This window comes from Pogoniulus pusillus, chromosome 26 (genome assembly GCF_015220805.1).
Source record: "Pogoniulus pusillus isolate bPogPus1 chromosome 26, bPogPus1.pri, whole genome shotgun sequence".
Lineage (NCBI taxonomy): Eukaryota > Metazoa > Chordata > Aves > Piciformes > Lybiidae > Pogoniulus > Pogoniulus pusillus.
Window position 1 is genome coordinate 11,665,102 of NC_087289.1, and position 24,610 is coordinate 11,689,711.

The window sequence follows — 24,610 nt, forward strand, 5'->3', positions numbered from 1 at the left end:
AATTGCTCAGACTGAGGCGAGAGCAGTTGGCCACCAAACTGAAGAGAAACAAGAAGCATGCGTGGGGGGGAGGTTAGGCATTTAAGATATGCAGCCATCTGCAGCATTCGCCTAGGATTGTGATACACACTTTTAATAACAAGCCAGATCCAAGAAGAAATCTGTTTTAAAACAGATACTGAAATACAAAGATATTAAAACACTGTGTCTGCAGCAGAGTACGAGGTAAGAGCTCTTGCTGTCCGTGGCAGAAATCTAAGAGAATGCAGGGGAGGAGGAGAAGAAACAAAGAAAGAAATCATGCAGAAGTAAGCACAGCAGCTGAGTGTGTTGCTCTGAACAACACATCCCCAGCTTTGGCAGTTGTCTTAGAAGTTGCAGCTGAAAGAGGTCCTTGGTCAAGCAAGCTGGAATAGCATTTTATATTTTACTCTGTGTCTGCACAGCTGACTGAAGCCTCACTACTGAATTTTGGTTCCAGCACCGCTGACAAAACAAAGACAGAACCTACAAGAATGCTTTTTCTCCATAGAGCATGACGAATACAAGGCCAGTGAAGCACACTGGAGGGACCTCTATTTTAGGACACAAATGGGGAACAGAGCCTAAGAGACGTGTTTCTTAGGGTACCATTCTCCATCCCAGCGCTATCTTCTAGAGGAGGTTATAATATTAGAACAATGCTCCTGTAAGACTTGGCTATTTAAGGGTCAGGCAACAATGCCAAGCAAAGCCCAGCATTTCACAGTGTGTGGTTTAGAGGCAAACACACAGAGGCCTAATAGAAATGTTTTATTTAAAGTAAAAAGTGTGCACAAATAAAGGAAATGATTACACAACAACGCTCAAAACCATATTCCATATGAAACAGGAAAACAGTAGTGTCAATATTAACTAGCAGAGCACCCATAAGAATCCAACTCGTGTACAAAAAAGGAGGTTACTCCACATAAATACATCACACTTCTGATGCAAACACTTTCTCTGAAAGACAAAGCCTACTGCACTGGACTGGTTACACCCAATGTCCCTTCTGAATATTTATAATGACAGTTGCTATATGCTTAACAATGAAAAACAAAACAAAGCTGTTAATGTCATGGCACTTTGGAGAAAATTCAATGTTAAAAAATGGATTCAGATATTTGTCCCATAGCAACATTCTTAGTATGTAAAGAATGATATGTAAATAGAAAAAGTATCTTTCGACTTAAAAAAAAAGCTTTAAGGAAGAAGACAGCATTTTACTCTGTTCCTCTCCTGTGATGAACCACAGAAATGCCCTTCCTTACATAAAGCCATTTTACTTAATAATCCATAGGAAATTAAGCCACTGTAGAGACAAGGCTTTTCTTGTTTGCTTTAAATAAACTAAGAAGTTAGTCCTGACATCTAAACTGAGTCATGTGGGTGTAGAAATCAGAGGCTGAACAATTACAATTTTGAAACTGCATGGAAGCAGTTGACTTGCCGTGAACTAAGCATGCTGCAGTTATGAGCTACTCTTTAGATACTCTGGTATTTCACATTTGAAAATACACAGCTGGAGTTTAAGGGAACCTGATTTTTAACTGCATGGAGGTTCAGTGCTTCCATGAAACCAAGGCCCCCCCAGTCCATTCCCAGTTCTGAAAAGTCAGCCCAGTACTCCAGAGCTTCCTATTCATGCAGCAAAGAAAAACAGGAATGAAACACCACATCATGGCACCACTGTGTGTTTGAGTAGTCTCTCTCCTTGAAGCTAACATAAAAGTGAGAAACCATACACTGGGAGATTTGTGCTAGGAGTTTAGTGTTGCCATACAAGGTTTTTCAAGGAGAGACACTGATGAAGTAGAAGTCTTCTTGAAAGCTTCAATAAGGTTTGCTAACTTGTGCTTACAGATGCTTAGATCTGCTTTCAGTAATGCTTAGCTTGCCTTACAGCTCTTCCTTATCAATCTTGTCTTCAGTGTCTCTTAATCCCTTTTCCCAATAATAATATGAAAAACAAAAACAAAAAACAAAGGGTACATTTGGCATTTCTCCTGCCTAACACATTCCAAACTATGCCTTAAACATTAAACCAAGAATCGTCTGTGCTGTATATTACACTGTTCACTAACATGAAATGTCAGAATAATTATGTCTGTAAAATCCTACTTGAATAGTTGCTTCCATTAATTCCAACTGGTTTACTATTAACATGGAGTCTACTACCAATATTTAAGGTTTGATGGTGACTACCAATCACCACCTGTAAGTGGAGAAGTTAAGGGAGTCATTGTGGACAGCACCTATTTTTAGCTAGGTGTGCTTTTTCCACTGGCATTTCCAACAGTATGGCAGTAAGGTTAAAAAACAACAACAAAAAGGAGACAAATGCCCTTGCTGAGGCCATGGCTGTAACATGTGCAGTTCTGACACAGTTAAGACAGCAAGTGTAAAAGCAATAAATAGGTGTGAGAGGCTCTACATCCCTCAATATCAGCTGCCCATTACTGCTAAATTACATAATCTAAGTATTAATTGAATTCCATTTATTTAAATTGATACTTTATCCCATGAACAACCCTCAATGCAGGGACAGGCTTGGAAAGGCACTCTTTGTATGAGTGTTCAGTTCCTAGTGCAGAAATTTGGACCAAAGTCTATTGTTTCCAATGTTGAGCTGATCATCTCCTTTTGGATAGGATCAATACACCCTTTGAAAGCAGCCATTCACTTCAATAATCTGCTCTCTTTGCTGTCATTTCAGTCTGAAGGGTGGTAACATCAAGTCTAGGGAAATTAGTTGTTTAGAGAAGAGATTTAGAACTACAGAAGTAATCTTGCTGGGAAAATGGACAGTATTTTATTACCCCTCCTAACGTAGTGTGCATTCTTAAAGCAAGAAAGAAAAAAACTCCTTTATCAGAACACTGTATTGGCAGTTACACAGCCAGGCCCTGTTGTTCAGTCAGAGGCCCCAGAGACCAACTTCTATATAAAAATTCAAGTTTGGCAAAACTGTTGGAAAGTTTTAACATTTTACATCCTGCAGACGAAGGCTGAAGCATGACAACTGTCCTGGATGACAATACAAAAAGAAAATCAGTGAGTAATTCACACTGGGTGGCAAGGGTAAGATGTTCCATTACAAGTGCATCCAAATGAAGAGATGTTTATCCATGCAGAAACAAACAGAGCAACAGTTGGCACAGTTCAGATACGGAGAATTCAGACACATTCCTCAGCTGACATCAAAAGAGGATTTATATATTCAAAGCCTTCAAATTCAGACTGGTCAATCTTCTTCACGATATCACTATGAAGATTGGAAAAAAAGGGCATTAGTTCAGCACAATTAAAAAGGTAACACTGTCAGCTGAGAGCTTGTCTTAAAATTTACCCCTGGACATCAGACTGCAATTGACATCATTCTTCTGTCTTTTGTCCCTTTCTAACGTTACAATTACCATTTTTTTTCCTAGCCACTGAAACGGCTACCACAAAACCACTTGGGAGTAGTGGCTGTGCTGCTCCCATGCACATATTCTCCCCACAAAGCAATCTGCAAGGTTTACAGTTTTAAAACTTTTCCAAAGCAATCAGTTTGTAAAAAAAAAAACAAAACCTGAGAACATCAGAATGTGAAAAAAAACTGCACCTGCATCAGCAACTTTTCCAAACTTTATTTGGATTTTATGTATTTATAGAGGAACAAAAGTTACCAGATCTCAGATCTAATATTCACTGTTAGAGTTTACTACATAAACTTTACATAAAATCCTAGAAAAATTACTAAAATGCAAACAGCAGTGGCTGAGTCAAACTAGAAAGGCCCTTCCCTCTCTCATCCCAAATCAGGGTCCGTCAGGAAGAAGGAACCACAAAACCATAACACATCAGCATCTATTTTAGTTCAGGATAATCTCAGTCAACTACTAACAATTTAGAATACCCAACAAGCCAAATGAAGCATTTTCTCTTGCTCAGAATACCCAAGATGAAGGCAATCTGAAGTCTAGATATATCATGGGTTAAAGTAATGCAAAAATAAACCACTTGACAAAACAGGTTTTTTACTTCACATTTCTTACAGGTGATACCACTAAAACTTGTGGAAAATGGCACCTTAGTTCCCTGAACTAAGTAAGGCTCTTTAAAGCAACTTTCCCCACTGTTAGCTGATTTTTACATCAGGCTGGACTATAATATTTAATGCAGCCATACTAAGTCTGCCATGAGGGCATTTAACAGAATTTCTCCAAACAAACACAAAAAAAGATTATTTACTGCTTTATGTATACTCTATGTATTACAACTGCAGCTACTGAATGAAGTTTTACCTCCTTCACTAACTTAATGGAGCTTCCTAAATTTGATGTTACTTACTCATCATCTGGAGTGAGCTGCACAGGTTCATTGGTGAATTGGGAATCAAAGTTATCCAGACCAAATTCTCCAGATATATTTGGTTTAAATGGAGGCACCACTTGCTTCTGCTCCATCTAAGAATAAATGCACTTAGTGACACCAAGAATTAGTTATGCCCTACTGAATTATTTTTAATCAAGGATGAAAGTCAGTTCTGGGCCACTCAATTTAGGAGATGTCGAGGTGCTGGAACGTGTCCAGAGAAGGGCAACAAGGCTGGTGAAGGGCCTGGAAAACAAACCCTATGAGGAGAGGCTGAGGGAGCTGCGGGTGTGCAACCTGGAGAAGAGGAGGCTCAGGGCAGGCCTTATTGCTGTCTACAACTACCTGAAGGGAGGCTGTAGCCAGGTGGGGGTTGGTCTCTTCTCCCAGGCAACCAGCAACAGAAGAAGGGGACACAGTCTCAAGTTGTGCCGGGGGAAGTATAGGCTGGATTTTAGGAGGAAGTTCTTCACAAAGAGAGTTATTTGCCATTGGAATGGGCTGCCCAGGGAGGTGGTGGAGTCACCATCCCTGGAGGTGTTCAAGAAAAGACTGGATGAGGCACTTGGTGCCATGGTCTAGTTGACTGGATAGGGGTGGGTGCTAGGTTGGACTGGATGATTTTGGAGGTATCTTCCAACCTGGTTGATTCTGTGATTCTATTCTAAAGTCATTATTAAGTTTCTTTTGTATACCTTCTACGACCATTCTATTCATCTGCTGTACAAAGGGTTCCACAATTATGTATTGTCATTATGGTACATCCTAAATTAAGAGCTTAAAGATGTTGATGTCTTTACATCACCTCTCATGCTCAAATCAAGCTGTCAAGCCCTCCCTGCATACAAAGACAACAAGCTCAGCCAGTAGGCACTCACATACCAGATCCCAGTCGACGTTGCGAAAGAAGGGATGTCCCTGGATGTCTGCAAAGCCTGTTTGCGGATGGCAGCCTAAGCGCTCCTTTGGATCCTGCTCAAGGAAGAAAGTATTTTTAAATGGGTGCCATGGCCTACGTGTGAATGAACTACATATGTCACAAATCCCATGAGAAAACCAACACCAGAATTACAAGAGACACCAAAGAACTATTTTGGCATGACTTTTTTCTTTTTTTTTGAAACAGATTCAATTCATTATCTGACAGAGTCATGGATATGTGGAATCCTTTACTGGGCTTTTATCCAAATCAACCATACCATCTTCCTTCTTTTTATTGAGGCCTGTTTAAATGTTCTATGCATTGCAGAGCAAATTTGGTTAGGTTACAAATGAATTTGACTCTTTGCATCCCTGCACAGACTGACTGCCAGGCAATCACTTCTGGGTAGCAACTGCAGGTTTCTGATAAACAAGATAATGAATTCTATTTCCACATAGATGTATGCACACACTACCAAGGAGCTGCAACAGAAACAGTATTCTTTAACTGTATTCCTTTCTTAGAATAACCCAATCTGCTTTCTCCTGTACCTTTTCCCCCCCACTCAGTCTAACACTCAAAGGCCAGCATGTGCTTGGATTACTCCACACAGGAACCTTCTGCCTCTCAGGCTGGTTAGCCACCAGCAAACAGTCAGTGTATGCTGCCTCTGCATTTCCCTGTCATCAGTTGTCAGAATGATTTATTAAGCTTCTCTTTAAGAAACAAAGCAAATCTGGTATTTTTTTCTAATCACTGAGGTTTTTTATGCCTTTCAAGCTGAAATTTACTCATGATTCCGAGCTCAGAGTCTGGAGGCAAATATCTAGAATAGCTCCCACTCAGTCTCACTGAAACTACTTTGGGCTCAAACCTCTTCTATCCTGTTTCGGTATATGGCAGTTAAAGTATGTCTGCTAACCATCAATTAGTCAACAGGTTTTGTTAAAACCAGCTACTCTTGACAAATCTGAAATAGTACCCTCTAGCTCTTACCTTATTAAGGAAACTCTTCAGCACACCTGCAGCTTTAACAGAAAGGGACCGGGGAATTCGGATCTGTTTTTCCAAAATTACTGCAGGAAAACAAGGTTCACATCAGCCTTTCCATCTTTAAATGTGAATTAAAGGCAAACAGAAACACAAGGAACATTTGTGGAGCTCACCTTGGAAAAGATAATCTTCGGTGTTCTGATCAGGATTGTCAGAACTCCCAACAATATCGAAGGGTGACCGACCTGCCATCATTTCAAACATAAGGACACCGAGTGCCCACCAGTCCACACTGAAACCTAGAATTCAAAGGAGAAAACACCACTGGAAATATTTTTGAGTAGAAATAATAGCACTTTAAGAAGTAAAAACACATGCCTCAAGAAAAAACAACACAGTTCATTGAAGTGAATACTGTCAGTCCTTCTGACTGTATGAACACGGGAGAGACAACAACGGTTCTCAACATGAATTGGTCCATTATGGGCACAACTAGGCAAAGAGAAGGAAATACAAGAAGTCTGAAGGTTGGACCTTAACAAAGTTCTAGATAATATTTAAGCCTAGTCATTACTAACAGTGCATTATCCACAGCAGGAGATAAGGACAGAGAGGAAGTCTGTAATTTGTAATATTAGCAAGACAGTCATTTATGGAGGTAAGCATATCTGTTCTGCTATCATTACTAAAGAAAAAAAAGATTCCTGCAGCTAGGCTGGAACTGATACGGTCTGGCTAGCCCAGAAAGCTTGGTCAAAAGAGACATTTAATTAAAGTAAGATGGTAGAATTAGTATATATAAAAATACACTTTTTATCCCAATAGGAACTAATTGTAGAACTTATTAAAAATCTTATGGGAAGAAAAATCAAAGATCTGCTTGACGCAATGCTAGAAGATTAAGAAGAATGGATAAGGAACAGGAAACATACACAGCAAGCTTTCTTTACCCTGTTACATCTCTTGCTTCAGCAATATCCTAAGCAATTTCATAGATTATTTAATTTTTAAAATTGAGATTTGTGAAAGGGACATCTACTATTTAGGCCCTTTGCAGTGGCATTTATATCTAATACTGTCACTGCTCCCAAATATAAAGCTCCAAAACTGCACACAAATCGAGACTGCAACTATATCCTTAATAGAATCTAAATGAGTTATTATTACTACTACTACAGAAGGCAAAGTATCCCCTTTGCTTGGCGTGGTGTTTTCTGCTCCTCCTTTGAAGGACTTTTTTCTGACAGAATCCTGATTTAGGCTGACCACATGTCTAAGGGGATTTATACTTGAGTTTCTTAGCTGTAGAAAGTAAGTAGCAAGAGAACCGAGGTGAAAGTTACATGGTAGCAATGACTGAACTGATTTACCATAATCCTCTCCCCGGAGAATTTCAGGTGCAATATAGTTTGGAGTTCCACAGAACGTGCTGGTTGTGTCTCCAGGCCTCAGACCCTCCTTTGAGAAAAGATGGGATCAAAAATACTTCAGTTAGCCAAAGATCCCACACCGCTGCTCTGTTAAGGACTTTACTTTTAATTGACTGCAGTGTTCTGAAAATCTTTCTTTAGTTTTAGTAAAGCTATAGTTAAATCTGCATGTAAATGAATACAAACTGATAGTTGCTTCAGAACAACCAGAAGTAGGTCCCATCTAAAGTCTCAAGATGATGGCACATACCTACTGCTGTCAACTTTTAAAATTCTAGCTAGTAAGCTCCACCACATCTCAAATGACAGGAAAATGGAATAACTGAAGCTCAAGCCTACACGAGGAGGGTGTTGCAATGCACAGATAAAGCTTTATGGGCAAGAGCACAGGATGCACAATGGGAGGAGGTTACCCATGGGAGTCTTCATTCATGCAAGTCCTCAGACCAAACTGTAAAAAGCCCTTAGTAACACAGTCTGACATTATAGCTTACTCTGCTTTGAGCAGGAGGGTGGATTAGACCTCCTGAGGCCCCATCTGATCTGTATAATTTTATGTTTTTCCATTGCTTTGTCAAAATTGCAGCATTAAAGACAGTTCTAAGAGATCAGCATAGTGGCAATTTCATGGCAAAGTCAAACTTATGTTTCATTGTCTTTGTCATGACAAAGATTTTCTGGAGAAAATGGGAAGCGCTACAGAATCCACGTGGGAGCAAGTGTGACTGATGTATATCAACCTCTTGCTCTTTTTGAAGTCAAGCTGTCTTAGCTATCTCAGCCTGCCCCTCCCAGTCAAGCTAATACAGCAGCTTCATAAAAACAAACTATATATTTAGATAGTCTGAGCACTTTGGCATTTCTTTTTATTTTCAGCCTTAGTATATCACAGGATCAATCAGGTTGGAAGAGACTTCCAAGCTCATCCAGTCCAACCTATCACCCAGCCCTGTCCAATCAGCTAAACCATGGCACTAAGTGAAATAGACATCCAGCCTGTCTACACTGTGCACAAATTAATACCTTGACATTCCACATTTTTCATCTTCTCATTTATGACAGTTTCTTAATTGTTGAATTTACTGCTTAGCAAAGAACTAGAGCTTACCTTGCACATGCCATAATCTGTAAGTTTAATATGCCCTTCAGAATCTAGCAGCACGTTATCCAGTTTTAAATCTCTGTAGATTATCCCTCGTTCATGTAAATAGTTCAGTGCTAGACTGATTTCAGCAGAATAAAACCTAATGTAGAAAGAGATATTAATTACTCAAGTAATCAAAACTAAACCACAGTGTCTTGGTAGTAAGATGACTTTTAAATTACAATCCCATGTATTCTATGACTTCTCATCAGAGAAGTGGATAAGCTGTGGATAATCACATGAACGTTTCTAAAAAAAAAAGTGAATATTAATGTCTGCTGAAATCATCCCTTGCATCTCACCATCTGAGATGAAGCATATGCAGCAAGAACTCAGCATTTGCCTGGACAGCTGGTAGTGGCTGTTGTATGAAAAACACATTGATATCATTAGACAGTTAAAAAAAATAACACAACAGTGTTTTTCTAGTGAAAAAAAAATCTGACTTGGACTGGAGTCATCCAGGGTAATGCTAATACAAACAATACCTATTACAGCCCCTCCTTGAAAAAGAAGTGATAGCTTGCAGAATTAAAGTGAGGAGGCAGTTTCATATTTCTGAAATCCTTAACATCTGGTGAGGATTTGCTAGCTCATCATCATAATCTCTGCAATTCTGCACTGTGTCAGAAAACCAACTGGTCTGATGCAAGCAATATGGAATTAGACATACCTGGCATGCTCCTCTGGCAGCTTTCTCTGTCTCTGCATATGAAACATTAGATCTCCTCCATTTACATACTCTATAACAAAGAATAACCTGAAACACACAGGAGTTTGTTAAACATAACTGCAAACAAGGCTCAAAGAGGTTTGAGATGTTCCAGGTCTGTTACTCAATGGTGTCAATTCAACTCGTCCCATCTCTTTCATTTCACTATTTTCCCTCCCTTTGAATACATTCCCAGTTAGAAATCAACTATACAAAAAGGTTTCTCTAGATGATTCTTTTACTGCTAAAGGAAAGTTACTAACCCTTCCCATATTCCTGATCCATTACAGTTACTGCAAGTATGTGAATACAGAAAAAGATTCACATCAGTTTCTATGCCTAAACATGAAAACAAAAAAACCCTACCACCCAACAGCTGGAAAAATCTTTTCCTTTCTTGGTCCCTTTAATCTCCTTTGTTTGTGGTTAGGTCTATTACTATATTGCAACTACTCTTCTCACTTTCTTCTACTAGTTTTTTTCACCTTTTCAAACAGCAAGGATGCTGTTTAAATCTACAACAACTATGTCTTATATATACTGCAAACAACTATTTTGGAGTAGATTAATAACTAACTATTGTAAAATCTCTTGTCCTACATATATGGGAAAAGAATCATTTTGATCTCTGTTACTCTGTTTTCCTTTTCTAAATTCAGGTACATTTTTCTAAGCCTTGCTCAGAGACTTATCTTCAGGGAGTCAATGCAAGTTTGAGGTGAATTTTACCTCATTTTTTAATATTTCTGATTTTTCTCTCCCTAAAACCTTTCCCCCTCCCATTCTGTCTTCAACCTTATATCCTTCAGCCTTTTTTCTATCACCTGTACTTCTCTTCCTGTCTAGAATCTTTCCCATTTAACCTACCAGTACTTTATATTCTTTATCATCTTCCCAATATAAAAAGCCGAGATGATGAATCTGGCCCTTTGTTCATAAAACGCTACAATGATTTACAGAACATTGTCTGCTGCCACCTATGGAACACTCAATGCTTTAAATAGGCCTTCTTCTCATTATCTCATGACCTTTACCTGCTTTCTGTTTGGAAGCAAGAGTGTAGTCCAACAAGAAAGGGATGATTTGAAGCCTGTTCAAAGACATGTTTCTCAGTCTGCACCCAATCAATATCCTGTTTAAGGAAAGTGATAGACAAGGGTTGGTGCACGTCTTAGCTCAAGTACTCATGACAAGTAGCAGAAAGATATTCAAGTGTTTTGCTACTTTCATTCTACTTGCAAGAAAGCAAATACATAGTTCTCCAACGTGAAGGTGATTTTTTTTCCACAATTTGAGTGCCCTGTTCTTTGGGTCTCATTGTGTAACTACACTTGGGGATGAAAAAACACAGTCTTCTATAAAAATAAACTGGTGCAAACAAATATAAAGTAGCATTAGAAATACAGAAGAAATCAATGGTAGATTGAGAAATAAATGTAAAAGTTCTTGGACAGCAAATCACATTCAGTTGATTCTTTTCAGAATAGCCTAAATAAATACATGTAAATATACTGTGTATATATGCTTGTAAATTTAGCTTTGCTATAAAATATAGCTTGACCTCACTTCCAAGCCATCTGACCTGGACTGGTAAATTTTAATTTGGGGGGTGATTTCCAAACCACTGCAAATGGAAATCTTCAGCAACAAGAGAAGTTTTGCAGTTTAATACCGCAGTTTCTGACATGTTTCCACTAATCACTGCATGAGCTACAGACAATTGTTAAAATGGTAGTCTGATTTAAAGGGCAATTAAAATAACATGTTGAGTCCTCTTTTGTGACAAAAAAAAACCCACCTCAAAACCCAACCAAACCAAAAAATGAAATCAAACTTTTAACATACAAAAATCTGACACCACCCATTTATTTTCCAACCCAGTAAGCCAACATAATAGGAGATACATTGATACTGCTCTAAAATAATAAAGCAATCCAGACTCAGTCACTTGAACTCTGTAGAAGCACTGCTGCAGTGATGAACGCAAGAGCAGACACTGATAACAGAGACAAATGAGGCTCATGACAGAAACCACTGACACAGGAGGGTAGCTGTGAGCTACCAGTCTGTCAGTGGAGATCTCAAAATTGGTTTATCTGTCTCCTGAACCCTCTATAGTATAGCTATAAGAAACTGCACGTGTAATCTTTTAGAGTTGCAGACCCAGAAGCCTGGTCCCTAGCTTGTGGCAGATTCTGATTTGTCAATAAAAACCTTGCCTACCTCATCATCATTGACGAGCTCTTTCTTCACCACTTTCATTGCATAAATGCGCTCAGTTTTCTTCAGTCGGACAAGCAGCACCTTTGCGTAACTGCCTCTGCCTATAACTCGGAGTAAGTCGAAATCCTGAAGACCCAGACTGGAGGAAGCTTTGCCACTGTCCCTAATGCTCATTGCCTTTTGATAAAGAGAATATGGAATTAGTAAGCAGGCTTGCCAATTGTAACAGCTGCAGAAGTTAGCATTTTAAATGGCAAAATTAAGACAAACAACAGACTCAATTAACACTTGTTATTCTTAAAACTGCGCTGTCCTGGAAAGGAATGTGAGGGGAAAGGAGGAGTCTTGGCAGATGAGAAGCAAATAAAGTGTTCCAAACTCCTCCAGTTTTAAGTCAAAGCACTTCCCAACTCAAGGTTCAAAATAAAACAGCCTGCCAGTTATACATGCACACACCTGAGTGAGCAGCACAAATGTTTTCATGTTGGAACAAGTTACTAAAATTTTGAAACAGAGAGACACTGGCTTTAAGATCTCTGAATACAGTTAGTATGGTCAAGTTACTTCACCTCTTTTTCTTCACCAACATGGTCCAAGCTCTCATGACTTGAAGGATTGTATGGAATCACTAGAGGTGCAAAAAGAATGGTTAGACCAATGAGAAACGACAGCATTTCATTTTCCCTTACAATTTCCACACACAAGAGCACAATCATAGATATGCAATTTAAATGCAACCACTGAAAGTATTCAAAACTATTGTGTTTGTTGTTTTTCCTTTCTAAACCATCAGAACAGAACCACTGTTCTATGATACCACTGATTAGTATCAGTTATGGCTAATATAAAACTGTAATTATGGTTGGAGATCTTTTCAGATTAATCTTGATTCCACATACAGAGAATCTAGAGCAGAATAGTGGTTGGTTTGGCTTTCAAACTGAACAATGTCTATATCCGATTCAAATGTCAGGACTGTCACTCATTGCTACAGGAATGAATCTGTTTGGTTCCCAACCCAGGACAAACCCTTCCAATTCTGTTACAGGTTTGCTTTGACCAAGGCATTTGAAGCATACTGCTTACTTGATGGAAAAATGTAACTGATTGCCTCAAATCTTCATTTTTAGCCAAGTTTCTTAAATAAGATAAACTTAGTAAAATATGGAGGAATTGTAATGTTTATATCCCCCTTGGCATTAAAAGCTCTCTTATTTTTCTTGTTCTATGAAAAAAGAAGGGTCTTTAAGTTATTCTGTTTCATTTTGAAACTCCAAGTTCCTCTTTCAGCAACTTACAGTAATTAAAAACAAGGAAAAAATTATTTTACCTGATTCTACATTATCTGGATGCACTGATGATGGATCCATAGGCATTATTGGTTCCTGCAAATATGTAAAGGGATTTTGTGATAGACTGTCCAAGAAGGAGACACATTAGAGACAATAAATGAAATAAATGATCCCTGAGGAGAATGATCTAGATACTTACAAACTTGATTATTCTCAGTTACTGCTCTAATGCACTAAGTTTTACTTACTGGCTGCAGTGTGTGACGGCCACATTCAATAGTGACAAGTTTATGACATTTCTTGTGAACAAGGAGTTTGCAATTGATGCATTTATATCCTTGGCGACCCAGGCCCCATATTCGGTCACTGCAGATGGCACAATGAGCTCTCTAGAATGAGAAATCAACAAAACCAATTAAAGAGCAAAACTAACCAATAAAAACTATCCAGCCACATTGTCCATCAACAAAAGACATAGGATAGGAAGTGATGGAGATCCCTACTGAACTTGCCACTATACCAAGAGTCTATCTGTCTGAAAACTTTAAGAACAAACAGGCAGATATAATACGCAGGAGCTCAAAAATTACAGCTGAATAGTGTTGTACAGAAGGCACACCTCTACACAGAAAGGTGCAGGCACAAATACACTCTTCTGCACACAGAGAGGCAGAAGCCCACTGCAGCTCAAAAGTGCTGCAGCTTAATCATCAGCCTGCCGTGACTAAGCTAAGTTGCTACCTATGTCATCATCTGTCTGTGTAGATGAGTCCTTACATTTACAGAGGAAGGCAGGAGAGCAAAAGCATCATCACATAAACCACCAAATAAAAAGAAATGGGAAGATCACCACTCACTAAAGGACATTCACAAAACAACTCAAGAGATCCATGAAAATAGGCTGTCTTAAGTGTCATGGCAGTATTTGACAAGGAAGAGGTAAAATAAGTGGGAGGAAGGAGGGGAAGGAGCTGAGGTTAGATATGAAAGATGCTCAAGATGAAGTTTAGTGGAGATATTCTCAAGCATTAAGCACACTAAGCTTAGAAAAGAAGGGAAGATTACTGAAGCTGTCAAGGAATGTGGCTTTTTCCAGTATTTTGGGGTTGTTTTGTGCTGTAACTTTTTCTAAACACAGCAGGTAGCCTTCTCAGTCCTTGGCTGATTGTATCTGACCATCGCTTCTTAAAAGTATGACAAATGGTTTGTTATTTTCAGTTAATTACATCCTATCACAAGAAGGCTGTTTGGAGAAACAGTTTTAAAAGACAAAAAACCCCACCAAACTGAAAAATAAACTCTGGGTATCATAAGCAAGTTCAGAGCTTTTTATTCCCAGAACTTAAAGAAATCAAAAGGGACTTTCAGCTCTCAGTAATCTAATGCCAGTGTTCAAATTTGCCCTCTGGGAAGACTGTAAAAGGGAGCACAGGGAGCATTTGTATAACTGATAACATGGTTTCACAAAGTGAATTGCAACCAAGTTATTTTTTAATATTTAAAGAAATATTTCTGGAGGTTTTATTTCTTTTTTCTAAGTTCCTGATAATTCAGTAATGATTAAGTTTCCTCAAACTGCAGTTACCAGGAGTCTACATATTATAGACCAACAACAAAACTGAGGATAAAACTACCTTCTCATTTTTCAAGGCAGTAACATCGTAATGACACAAGCAAGACAGCCCTGTACCGTGCTTGTAAGTGCCCAACAAGTGTCTCACCCTGTTAAATCGTTTGGCTTGGAATGTGTGACCATTTGCACAATAGAGCTTTCGCCACCGGCGGGCGCCTCGGCGATAAATGGATTCTAAGAGGAAAAACATAGGATTATATCCATACAAATACAAACACACAACTACAACATCTTCTCGCTGTGCACTTGACTTGCAGAGTACAGTTTTCACTCCTGCACTTTACAGGAATGCAGAGTCGTGTTTTAATGATCTTTTTTTGTTTTGGAGAAAATTTGAAGCAGAACATCCTGAGCCACAAAAATTGCTAAGGAAGTTGAACGTCTTCCTTACGAGGAGAGACTGGGGGAGCTGGGGCTTTTTAGCCTGGAGAGGAGACTAAGGGGTGACCTCATGCATGTTTCTAAACAAATACAGGGTGAGTGTCAGGAGGATGGAGCCAGCCTCTTCTCGGTGATGCCCAGTGACAAGACAAGAAGCAATGGGTGGAAGTTGAGGCATAGGACGTTCCATGTTAACCTGAGGGGGAATTTTTTCACTGGGAGGGTGACAGTGCACTGGACCAGGCTGCCCAGGGAGGTTGTGGAGTCTCCCTCTCTGGAGAAATTCAAGAATCGTCTGGATGTGTTCCAGTGTGATCTGCTAGAGGTGATCCTGCCCTTGCAGTGGGGCTGGACCAGATGATCTTTTGAGGTCCTTTTCCAGCCCCTGACATTCTATGATTCTAACTCCTGCTTTTCCAGAGTTAATAGGAAAAGTGAGTCAAGAGAAGAACTTCGCAAACACCACAAACCCTCATGTGCAAATTATGCACCTGCTTTTACGCTTGGAGAGGATCTGTGGGGAAGGAGGAAAGAAGGTGAATTTAAGGAGCATGTACCCTAATTTATAAGGCTGCTTGCAGATCCACAGCTCCCACTGGTTTGGTTTTGTTTATTTTATTACCAGGGTCATGTGAGGACCCCAGATTGAAAACTAGAATATACAAAAGCACACTGAGCTGCAAATCTATTTCTGATTCAGATCACAACCCCTTTTTTCCAGGAAAGCAGCATCACCCATACTGTGAAAGTTAACTTTTAAGCTGGCATGTTTACATGTGTCAGAGAGATGGATATCAGGCTGACAGATGTGTGTGTGTGCATAACATACACATGCTCTCATCAAACTTCAAGAGAGAGGGAAAATGACCTCTTTAATGCCCAGTACATTAGCTAATACAACTTGGGGGTCTTCAGAGAATACTCCTGATAGTACACAAAAACAGTTTACAATTAATTAAACAGAGATTTCTAAGTGGTGAGACAACAAGCCATTACCATTGGTTACCACAGGTTACAAGCCTTTGTTCACATTGCTCAGCCAGCTATCTGGCAACTACCAAAAAGACAGAAATAGGATAAAAAACTGTCACAATAGAAGAAGCAAAAGCAAGGAAAGCAGAGTGACATGAATAGTTAACAAGAATGTGAAATGCTCATTAACAATGATTCAGAAGTGACAAACAACATTTAAGTTCAGCTAGACTTTCTATTCCTTTTAAGTAGTTTGTAGAGATGTGCATTATTAACATTCCTACATGTAGGATGCCAAACCACAGAATACCAAAATCTTCTAAACCAGGAAATTTGAATTGCTGATTTTTTGTACTTAACTAAAATGCCTACTTACTGTCTTCTCCTGGACAAGGCATGCCAGGCCGTTCTGGTACACACGGGAACACTGTAAGAAAGATATTAACTTGGGATTCGTTTTGGACAGAAACTAAGTCTTTGGGTTAAACACAACACTTCTGAAAGGCATTCAACCCTTTAGTAACACAGCACAGACTGCATTTAACAAAACCTTGTGCAAGGTGAGCTCTTTGAAACTGCCACAAATCACTTTTGCTGGGCATAACAGTGATATACATGAGATTAAAAAAAGCAAAAAGCTAAATAAATCAAGCTATTGCTAAAGGAATCAGCTAGAAAAAAAGTGATTATTCTGGTTTCTCATGTGAGCAATCATCATAGTTGGTTTTTTGAAATATGGACTATAAATTTATTATACTGCAGTGTTCTAACAGTTCCATATGGTCATGTCTACATTAGCCATATTTTTCAGTTTATTTATCTTCAGTAACTGTCAGAGAGAAGTGTAACTGGGGGAGATAGTCCTGGTTTATGCAGAAGCTTATCCAGTATAAAAATAAATGCAGAAAGGGCAGACCAAAAATCACAGTGAAGTCATACATCTAGAAACACTGAAATGTATACAGGAAAAGAATGCATTCTTCTTCCCTCAAAGAATTCCAAATAGTGGAAGCTGAAAAGCTCTTTTCCTCCTAAATGAGCTGATGGTGAACTAGATATTTTGCATCCTTTTAGAGAAGGACCATGTTGAGACACTGTAGTGTAGCACATCTATCAGCACCCTTTGTAGTAGAAAATCAGGGGACCACTGTAATCTGTTAAACTGCAAACTGTCTCTTGTAACAACTTGCAATCAGTAACAAAAATGTAATGTGCAAACTACAAAAAAAAACCCAAGTATGTAACCCTGAAAAAATACTGAACTGCTACACATCAAACAAGTCTACAATATTATTAGGTTCAAAACTGGTCTAAAGTACTTAATTTTAAAACAGTACAGCATATATATACACACACACTATGTATGTACTATATATATAGGTAGTACAGTATCCTAGCCTTTAAGTGCTCTAAAGCACTCAAAGGGGTAGGATACTATACTATATGTTTTGACCTGACAAATGTTGGGTTAACAGTTGAACTTCAATTTAAAGCTCTCTTCCAGCCTGCAGGCAGGCAGCACTTGAAATGAATGAAAGACACAGGGGCTGTCTTTCATTAGTAACCTAACAGCCAATTCCTTTTGTCCTTCTTAATTTAATAAAGAATATTGGCAAAGTGCAATGCAGGACTTCAGCATCCTCTTGACAGAATGCCACAACTGCAAAGGACACTGATAATCCAAGGTGAAAATTCCACTTATTCCATCCAGAAGTCATGTGGTAAATGTCACTGTACCATGAATTAGAAGCTCTGAATCCTTGTTTAATTCATACAACCTAAAGGCCTCTTCTAACTCCAGCTGAGAAGAAACTGTACATGGATCACCTGTACAAAGATAAGAGAACAATACAAAATCTCCAGTTAGTTCTGTGCCATTCACAAGTTCCATCACAGTCACTTGTAAGATAATTATTGTAGCAATCCAGAACAATATTCTCAAATGTGGTAGGATTAATTTTTAATGCTGTTCAAAGGGTGCATCTGAAAATACAAATCATGCTGAGTGCTTTCAGGGAAAATAAAGATATTACATACTCTCAAAAGGCAAGCAGATTATAATCACAAAACACCACTGGTTTAGACTGCCACAAGCATGGTTACACATCATTTCAGTACAGGAGGTGCAACTTACCTTCTGTACCTCAAATCCTTCTAGGATTCTATTTTATTTCATAGACTTAATAAAAACCAAGCTGATTTATTTTCACAGTTTCTTTATAGGATCAACCACGTTGGAAGAGACCTCTAAGATCATCCAGTCCAACCTAGCACCCAGCCCTATCCAAACAACTAGACCATGGCACTAAGTGCCTCAGCCACTCTCTTCACAGTATCACAGTATCACCACGGTTGGAAGAGACCTCACAGATCATCAAGTCCAACCCTTTACCACAGTGCCCAAGGCTAGACCATGGCACCAAGTGCCACATCCAACCTTGCCTTGAACTGCCCCAGGGATGACGACTCCACCACCTCCCCAGGCAGCCCATTCCAGTGCCCAATGACTCTCTCAGTGAAGAATTTTCTCCTCACCTCGAGCCGAAATTTCCCCTGGTGCAGCCTGAGGCTGTGTCCTCTTGTTCTGGTGCTGGCCACCTGAGAGAAGAGAGCAACCTCCTCCTGGCCACAACCACCCCTCAGGTAGTTGTAGGCAGTAATAAGGTCACCCCTGAGCCTCCTCTTCTCCAGGCTAAACAACCCCAGCTCCCTCAGCCTCACCTCGTAGGGCTTGTGCTCGAGGCCTCTCACCAGCCTCGTCGCCCTTCTCTGGACACGCTCAAGCATCTCAGTGTCCTTCCTAAACTGGGGGGCCCAGAACTGAACGCAGTACTCGAGGTGTGGTCTGACCAGTGCAGAGTACAGGGGCAGAATGACCTCCCTGCTCCTGCTGACCACACCATTCCTGATGCAGGCCAGGATGCCACTGGCTCTCTTGGCCACCTGGGCACACTGCTGGCTCATGTTCAGGCGGGTATCAATCAGTACCCCCAGATCCCTCTCTGTCTGGCTGCTCTGCAGCCACTCCGACCCCAGCCTGTATCTCTGCATGGGGTTGTTGTGGCCAAAGTGCAGCACCCTGCACTTGGAGCTATTGAAGCCATCCCATTGGCCTCTGCCCATCTGTCCAGGCGGTCAAGGTCCCGCTGCAGAGCCCTTCTGCCTTCCAACTCAGTCACATCTGCCCCCAGCTTAGTGTCATCTGCAAACTTGCTGATGACTGACTCGATGCCCTCATCCAGATCATCTATGAAGATGTTAAAGAGGATGGGGCCCAGCACAGATCCCTGAGGGACACCACTAGTGACAGCCACCAGCTGGATGTGGCACCATTCACCACCACTCTCTGGGTCCGGCCCTCCAGCCAGTTCCTAACCCAGCACAGAGTGTTACCATCCAAGCCACGGGCTGACAGCTTAGCCAGCAGTTTGCTGTGGGGGACAGTGTCGAAGGCCTTGCTGAAGTCCAGATAGACCACATCCACAGGCCTCCCCACATCCACCAAGCGGGTCACCTGATCATAGAAGGAGATCAGGTTAGAAAGGCAGGATCTGCCCTTCCTAAACCCATGCTGGCTGGACCTGAGATCTTTGCCATCCCTCAGGTGCGCAGTTATTGGCCCCAAGAGAACCTGCTCCATCAGTTTCCCTGGCACTGAGGTCAGGCTGACGGGTCTGTAGTTCCCAGGTTCCTCCATCCGACCCTTTTTGTGCTCTTCTTGAGCACCTCCAGGGACGACGACTTCACCACCTCCCTGGGCAGCCCATTCCAATGCAAATCACTCTCTGCCAACAACTTCCTCCTAACATCCAGCCTAGACCTCCCTGGCACAACCTGGGACTGTGTCCCCTTGTTCTGTTGCTGGTTGCCTGGCAGAAGAGACCAACCCCACCTGGCTACAGTCTCCCTTCAGGTAGTTGTAGATAGCAATGAGGTCTGCCCTGAGACTCCTCTAGGCTAAACAACCGCAGCTCCCTCAGCCTCTCCTCATAGGGCTTGTGTTCCAGGCCCCTCACCAGCTTTGCCACCCTGTTAACACTGCTAAGACTTTAACCAAGAGGTTCCAAAGTGGTCAGACCTCTAGTCTTTCCTCAAACCTCAATCAAGATACTGGGGGGGAGCGGTGTTTAAAAAACAAAAAAAGAAAACCAAAACCACACATAACTTAAGTGAGAACACGTATTTTTTTCTGATTTGTAGCTTCTACTTTCACAATCACAGAACTATTTGAAGTAAAATCCTTCACAGGATGGACACAAAGGCAGGAGGAGGAAAAAAAATAGTATGGGTTAGTTACTTTGTGGTTGGGTTTTTCCCCTTTTAAATAAAACAACTGTACCATTAATTGACCATCTGAGATGGAACAGATAATTACACCAGCATTTGGCACAGAGGGAGGAGAAGGAACAACTGGATTTATTCAGACTAACTATGAGAATCAACAAACCAGTTTCTGACACCTGTGCAAACAGTTTTGTGTTTCCTTTTGGCAGAAGAACAGGAGGCTCTGGAGAACTTAAACCATGCTTCAAACTAGGAACGGAAGATTACAGACACAGTCGTTCAGCAAGTTCATCGCAGGCTGAATTTCACAGCCAAAGTCAGCTGGGTTAAGTGTCATGGGAAAATATTGACTTTTAAATTACATAGCAAGAAACAACAGACTGAACACAAACACAAGGCTAATGTCCATCATGCAAAACATTTCAGGAGACAGGGGTAAGATGAACTGATCACATGCAGATAAAATAGAATCCATTTGATTCTGTCTTCCAGTTGCATCTCTGAAGCAACTCAACAAGGTCTGTGTTGGTATGCCATTAACTCTATGAACTAGGAGCAGTGATATGTGATGCTCTGTACTTGCAAAGGCTATGAAGACATATAACATATGACAAATAAAAACCTTAGTGACTAGGTAAACCCAGTCTAGTCACACATCTGATCAAGCAGTTTAGTCAGGAAGTAGTGGAGAAATGGTCTAGGCACCATATCTTGCCTTATTCCACAAGAAGCATGGGTAGCAGTGTAGCAAGTGCCACTCCACATTCCTTCACATTACTCAAGAGTTTTACTGAAGAGGGCATGATACAGGAGCTTTTCAAGGAAGCTTGAGTGTCTAGAAAGAACAATAGCTGAAAACACTAAAGAGTATTAGAAAGAGGAAAAAAAGGAAGCAGAGGTCTTGGCAAGAAGCCATGCACTGTAGATGCAAGAATTACTCACAACAAAGACGGAATTTTTTTTTCTTTTAGACACACTCCTCATCACCAGGCTAACGTTTTCTCTGCTGGCATGAAACTGGAAGTCATTGATTAAAGCCAAGACACACTGTGTGGGAAACTCGAATCCTATGTGAATAGATGAAGAAAATGTAGGCAAACTGCAGCATTCCTTATTTTAAAGAGCAGAAATGGAGGCAGAATTGTTCCTTCAGGTAAACCATTGAAGCTGCACAAATCTTTCATTAAAAAGATCTGCACTTCTCAGTAGGGCTGACTCTACCTCTTCAGGGAGGAGTCTGTGATCCTCCTCAAGGTAAAAACAACAGGAAGCTGGTTGTGAAGTACAGTGCCAATTATCACTGAATTTTGGTCATAAACTTTTTCATTTTACTGCATCTGCCTGGTGCAGATTACTTGAGAATGATGAAGGGAAAAGGGGGGGAAAAAAGAGAGAAGAGGGAAAATCTGCTTAGATTCTCAAGACCACATAACTCTCAACACACCTGCCCATACAGCACTTCCAAAATAAATCAAGTTTGGTCCACATGTAGCTTTGAGCTGTGAATAGACTGGCACTCGCCCAGTTTTGAATGGGGAAAGCTGTGAGAAGGGGAGAAAACAGTTCTATAAGCAGCATTTATTTTAATTACTGCATACAAATACTAATCACTGCCAGCAAATCACTGCACATTATGCCCTTCTATGTATTCCATCAAGTACTTGGCATGCACAAACAACTCAGCAGCTATTTCATAATGCAGACATCTCTTTGGTGTAGATCAAAACCTATGTGTAGAATACACCAAGTCCACAGACAAAGTAAGAGTTACAAATGACCTTTTCAAGCAATTACTAAGGTGTATTTACAGCTGACAACTGGACTGAACCTGTGTCCAGGACAATCTTTTAAGCAAAAGGGAGAACATACCCTGAACTTTTCCTTATTATTTTTCTTAATCCAAGGTTAAACTTCAACAGGGATAACATAAGTGATAAAGGTGACAAGAGTTCTCAGCTGAGGTTGAGGTTCATCAACTACATGTTGATGAAAAGCTACTTGGACAACTAATATTTTAGAAGTTATGTATTGGTAGATTTTAAGTTTCTGAAATGACAGCTGATACAATTACTTTAAATATCATGAGCTTAGTTATACATATATCTCTAAAACAGTATTGATATGGCACATAAATACTGTCATTTGTGTCATTTAAAGTTAGCTTAACTCACAAATTTAAGACTTAAGGGGAACCAAACATTTCTTCAGCAGCATAAGGAAATACTTTCCCTTCCTAATAAATGCTAACATTGAATTAATATTTTGTTAATCACTGAGGTTTATTTTTTTTGAAAACCAAACAGTTTTCAACACAAAGCTGTTTAAAACAACCTTTCCATTAAGATACACTTCCGAAGGCATCAGACAATCGTTATTTTTAGAGTCAGATTACGTATTTCTAAAAACATACTTACGAAGTATGTTTTATGAGCTTATCTTATGAAGGCAGAGGGGAACAGATGAAAGGGAAAGGAAAATTAAGACAGCTGAGGAGCATATTGATCAAATATTTGTGGTAAAACTAAAAACTAAGCATCAGTTTACCTTCTTCATCAATCCATTTCATGGTGAAGAGCTGTTCGTTGTCAAAGGAGCACATGTCTCGAACTTCATTGCACAGTCCCTCAAACGAGATGGAAGGTTCAAAATATGTTATCATGATGTCCCTGATCAAGAGAAAAAAAAAATAGAGTATTCTGCAATATGTAGCATTTGATCATCATCAATATACCACTAACACAAACCCCACCTCTGCTGCAGCCCCTTAAGAATTATTACAGTAACATTAGTAACTTATTAGCAAGCTCCCTTCTTAGAGCAAAGTCAGGCTCCAAGTGATTTTGGATGATGGGAACATGTTTTGGATGTTAGGAACAAGTTTTTTACCATGAAGTAGGTGGAACACAGGAACAGGTTGTCCAGCAAGGTGATTTGGGCCCCATCCCTGGAGATATTCAAGATGAGGCTCAACAGGGCTCTGGGCAACCTGATCTAGTTAAGGATGTCCCTATCTACTGCGGAGGGGGTTGGACTACATGATCTTTGGAGGTCCCTTCCAACCCAGACAATTCTGTGATTCTATGATGATTCTTATTACCTACTACTTGACATTTAACCCTCCAGGTATTTCCTTAAGAAAAACTAAAATTTAAATGTCCAAATAACTATGAAGTGACTTGCAGTATGTATTAAGTACACAGGGAAATGAGATATATTATACCAGTGGTGACCAAAGAATGAAATGGTGCAAAATTTTGGAAGGACATTTGTATTGGTGGTTTTGACTGCACTTTAATAGCTACTTTGTTGTTAGTACTTAATTTTAAGTATATGTCTCTCTGTCCTCCTCTGTCACTGTAGAGAGGCATCAGGAATAATTTTTTAAAGGCACTTGCAGTATTTAGAACATCTCCCTATATTCACTAGGAAACTCGTGTAGTATTTATCATTGTTTTGTAACATAAACACAGTCAAAATCAGATTAGAGAAGACTGATACCTTCTTAAAACATTTTGGTTATGTAGAATTAAAATTTGCTATCTTACTTATCTTACTGTTATGTAGAATGGGTATTTCTGTTATAATTAAGATGAAGATTTTGTTAACTTTATGCTACAAATAAGTTAACATAAAATGCTGACCCATTGTCTTGGTATTTGCTGGACCTTAGAGAAGAGGTGACTCATTTGCAGTCCTTTAAACAAAGGATTTCAGAGATACAGTTCAGAGGAAGGTGGAGAAGAAAAAAAGAGAGCTATTTATAACACTAGTCTTCAAACATATCATATAGTCCCATATCACAAACATTGGGCTTAATCTTCCCAGAAAAGTCTCAGCTAGCCGGGATTTGTTTCAGTGGGTGCCACCTGCCACTGCTATTTGGTGGGATGAAAAACTAAAATGAAGCAACAAAGTTTATATCTGATCAAAATTCCTACCAAACTGAACAGTATACATCTGTATAATCTTGTGTGTGGGTAGAGTGGTATCAAGAAAGTGACTTAACATATTGAGATCACTCAACCTGAACCACTTTCTGGAACAGTAGGGAACATACCTGATAAACATCCTTGCCTGAGGCTCCCTTAAGTTCACTAGTGCAAATAAAATAAACCAGCAATTTCCAAGCACTCCTGAAGAATAGCTAGCCTGCTTCTGGCGTTATGAGTGCGATCTGTTTAGGTAGGGGAAAGACTTCAGCAAATTTAGAGACAGTACAAGTACTCTGGGACAAATGAGGCTTT

The 24,610-nt window shown here is 39.9% G+C and overlaps 1 protein-coding gene across 2 annotated transcripts in view; it reads right to left on the minus strand.

Moving 5' to 3' along the window:
• Nucleotides 1-777: 777 nt before the first annotated feature.
• PRKCI (protein kinase C iota) overlaps nt 778-24,610 on the minus strand; it is a 29,797-nt gene continuing 5,964 nt past the window's right edge. The window contains exons 2-18 of one of the 2 annotated variants that reach the window (XM_064164914.1): nt 22,911-23,032; nt 17,820-17,909; nt 16,459-16,509; nt 14,818-14,903; nt 13,345-13,485; nt 13,135-13,189; nt 12,374-12,432; nt 11,805-11,981; nt 10,616-10,713; nt 9,543-9,629; nt 8,834-8,969; nt 7,666-7,753; nt 6,469-6,594; nt 6,299-6,378; nt 5,263-5,352; nt 4,357-4,472; nt 778-3,286 (exon numbers count right to left, since the gene is read on the minus strand). In XM_064164914.1, coding sequence (XP_064020984.1) covers nt 3,199-3,286; nt 4,357-4,472; nt 5,263-5,352; nt 6,299-6,378; nt 6,469-6,594; nt 7,666-7,753; nt 8,834-8,969; nt 9,543-9,629; nt 10,616-10,713; nt 11,805-11,981; nt 12,374-12,432; nt 13,135-13,189; nt 13,345-13,485; nt 14,818-14,903; nt 16,459-16,509; nt 17,820-17,909; nt 22,911-23,032 — 1,690 coding nt within the window. In that variant the 3' untranslated portion in view covers nt 778-3,198. Of the gene's footprint in view, nt 3,287-4,356; nt 4,473-5,262; nt 5,353-6,298; nt 6,379-6,468; nt 6,595-7,665; nt 7,754-8,833; nt 8,970-9,542; nt 9,630-10,615; nt 10,714-11,804; nt 11,982-12,373; nt 12,433-13,134; nt 13,190-13,344; nt 13,486-14,817; nt 14,904-16,458; nt 16,510-17,819; nt 17,910-22,910; nt 23,033-24,610 lie in introns of those variants that run through there. The other variant, XM_064164915.1, reaches the window with a different exon arrangement.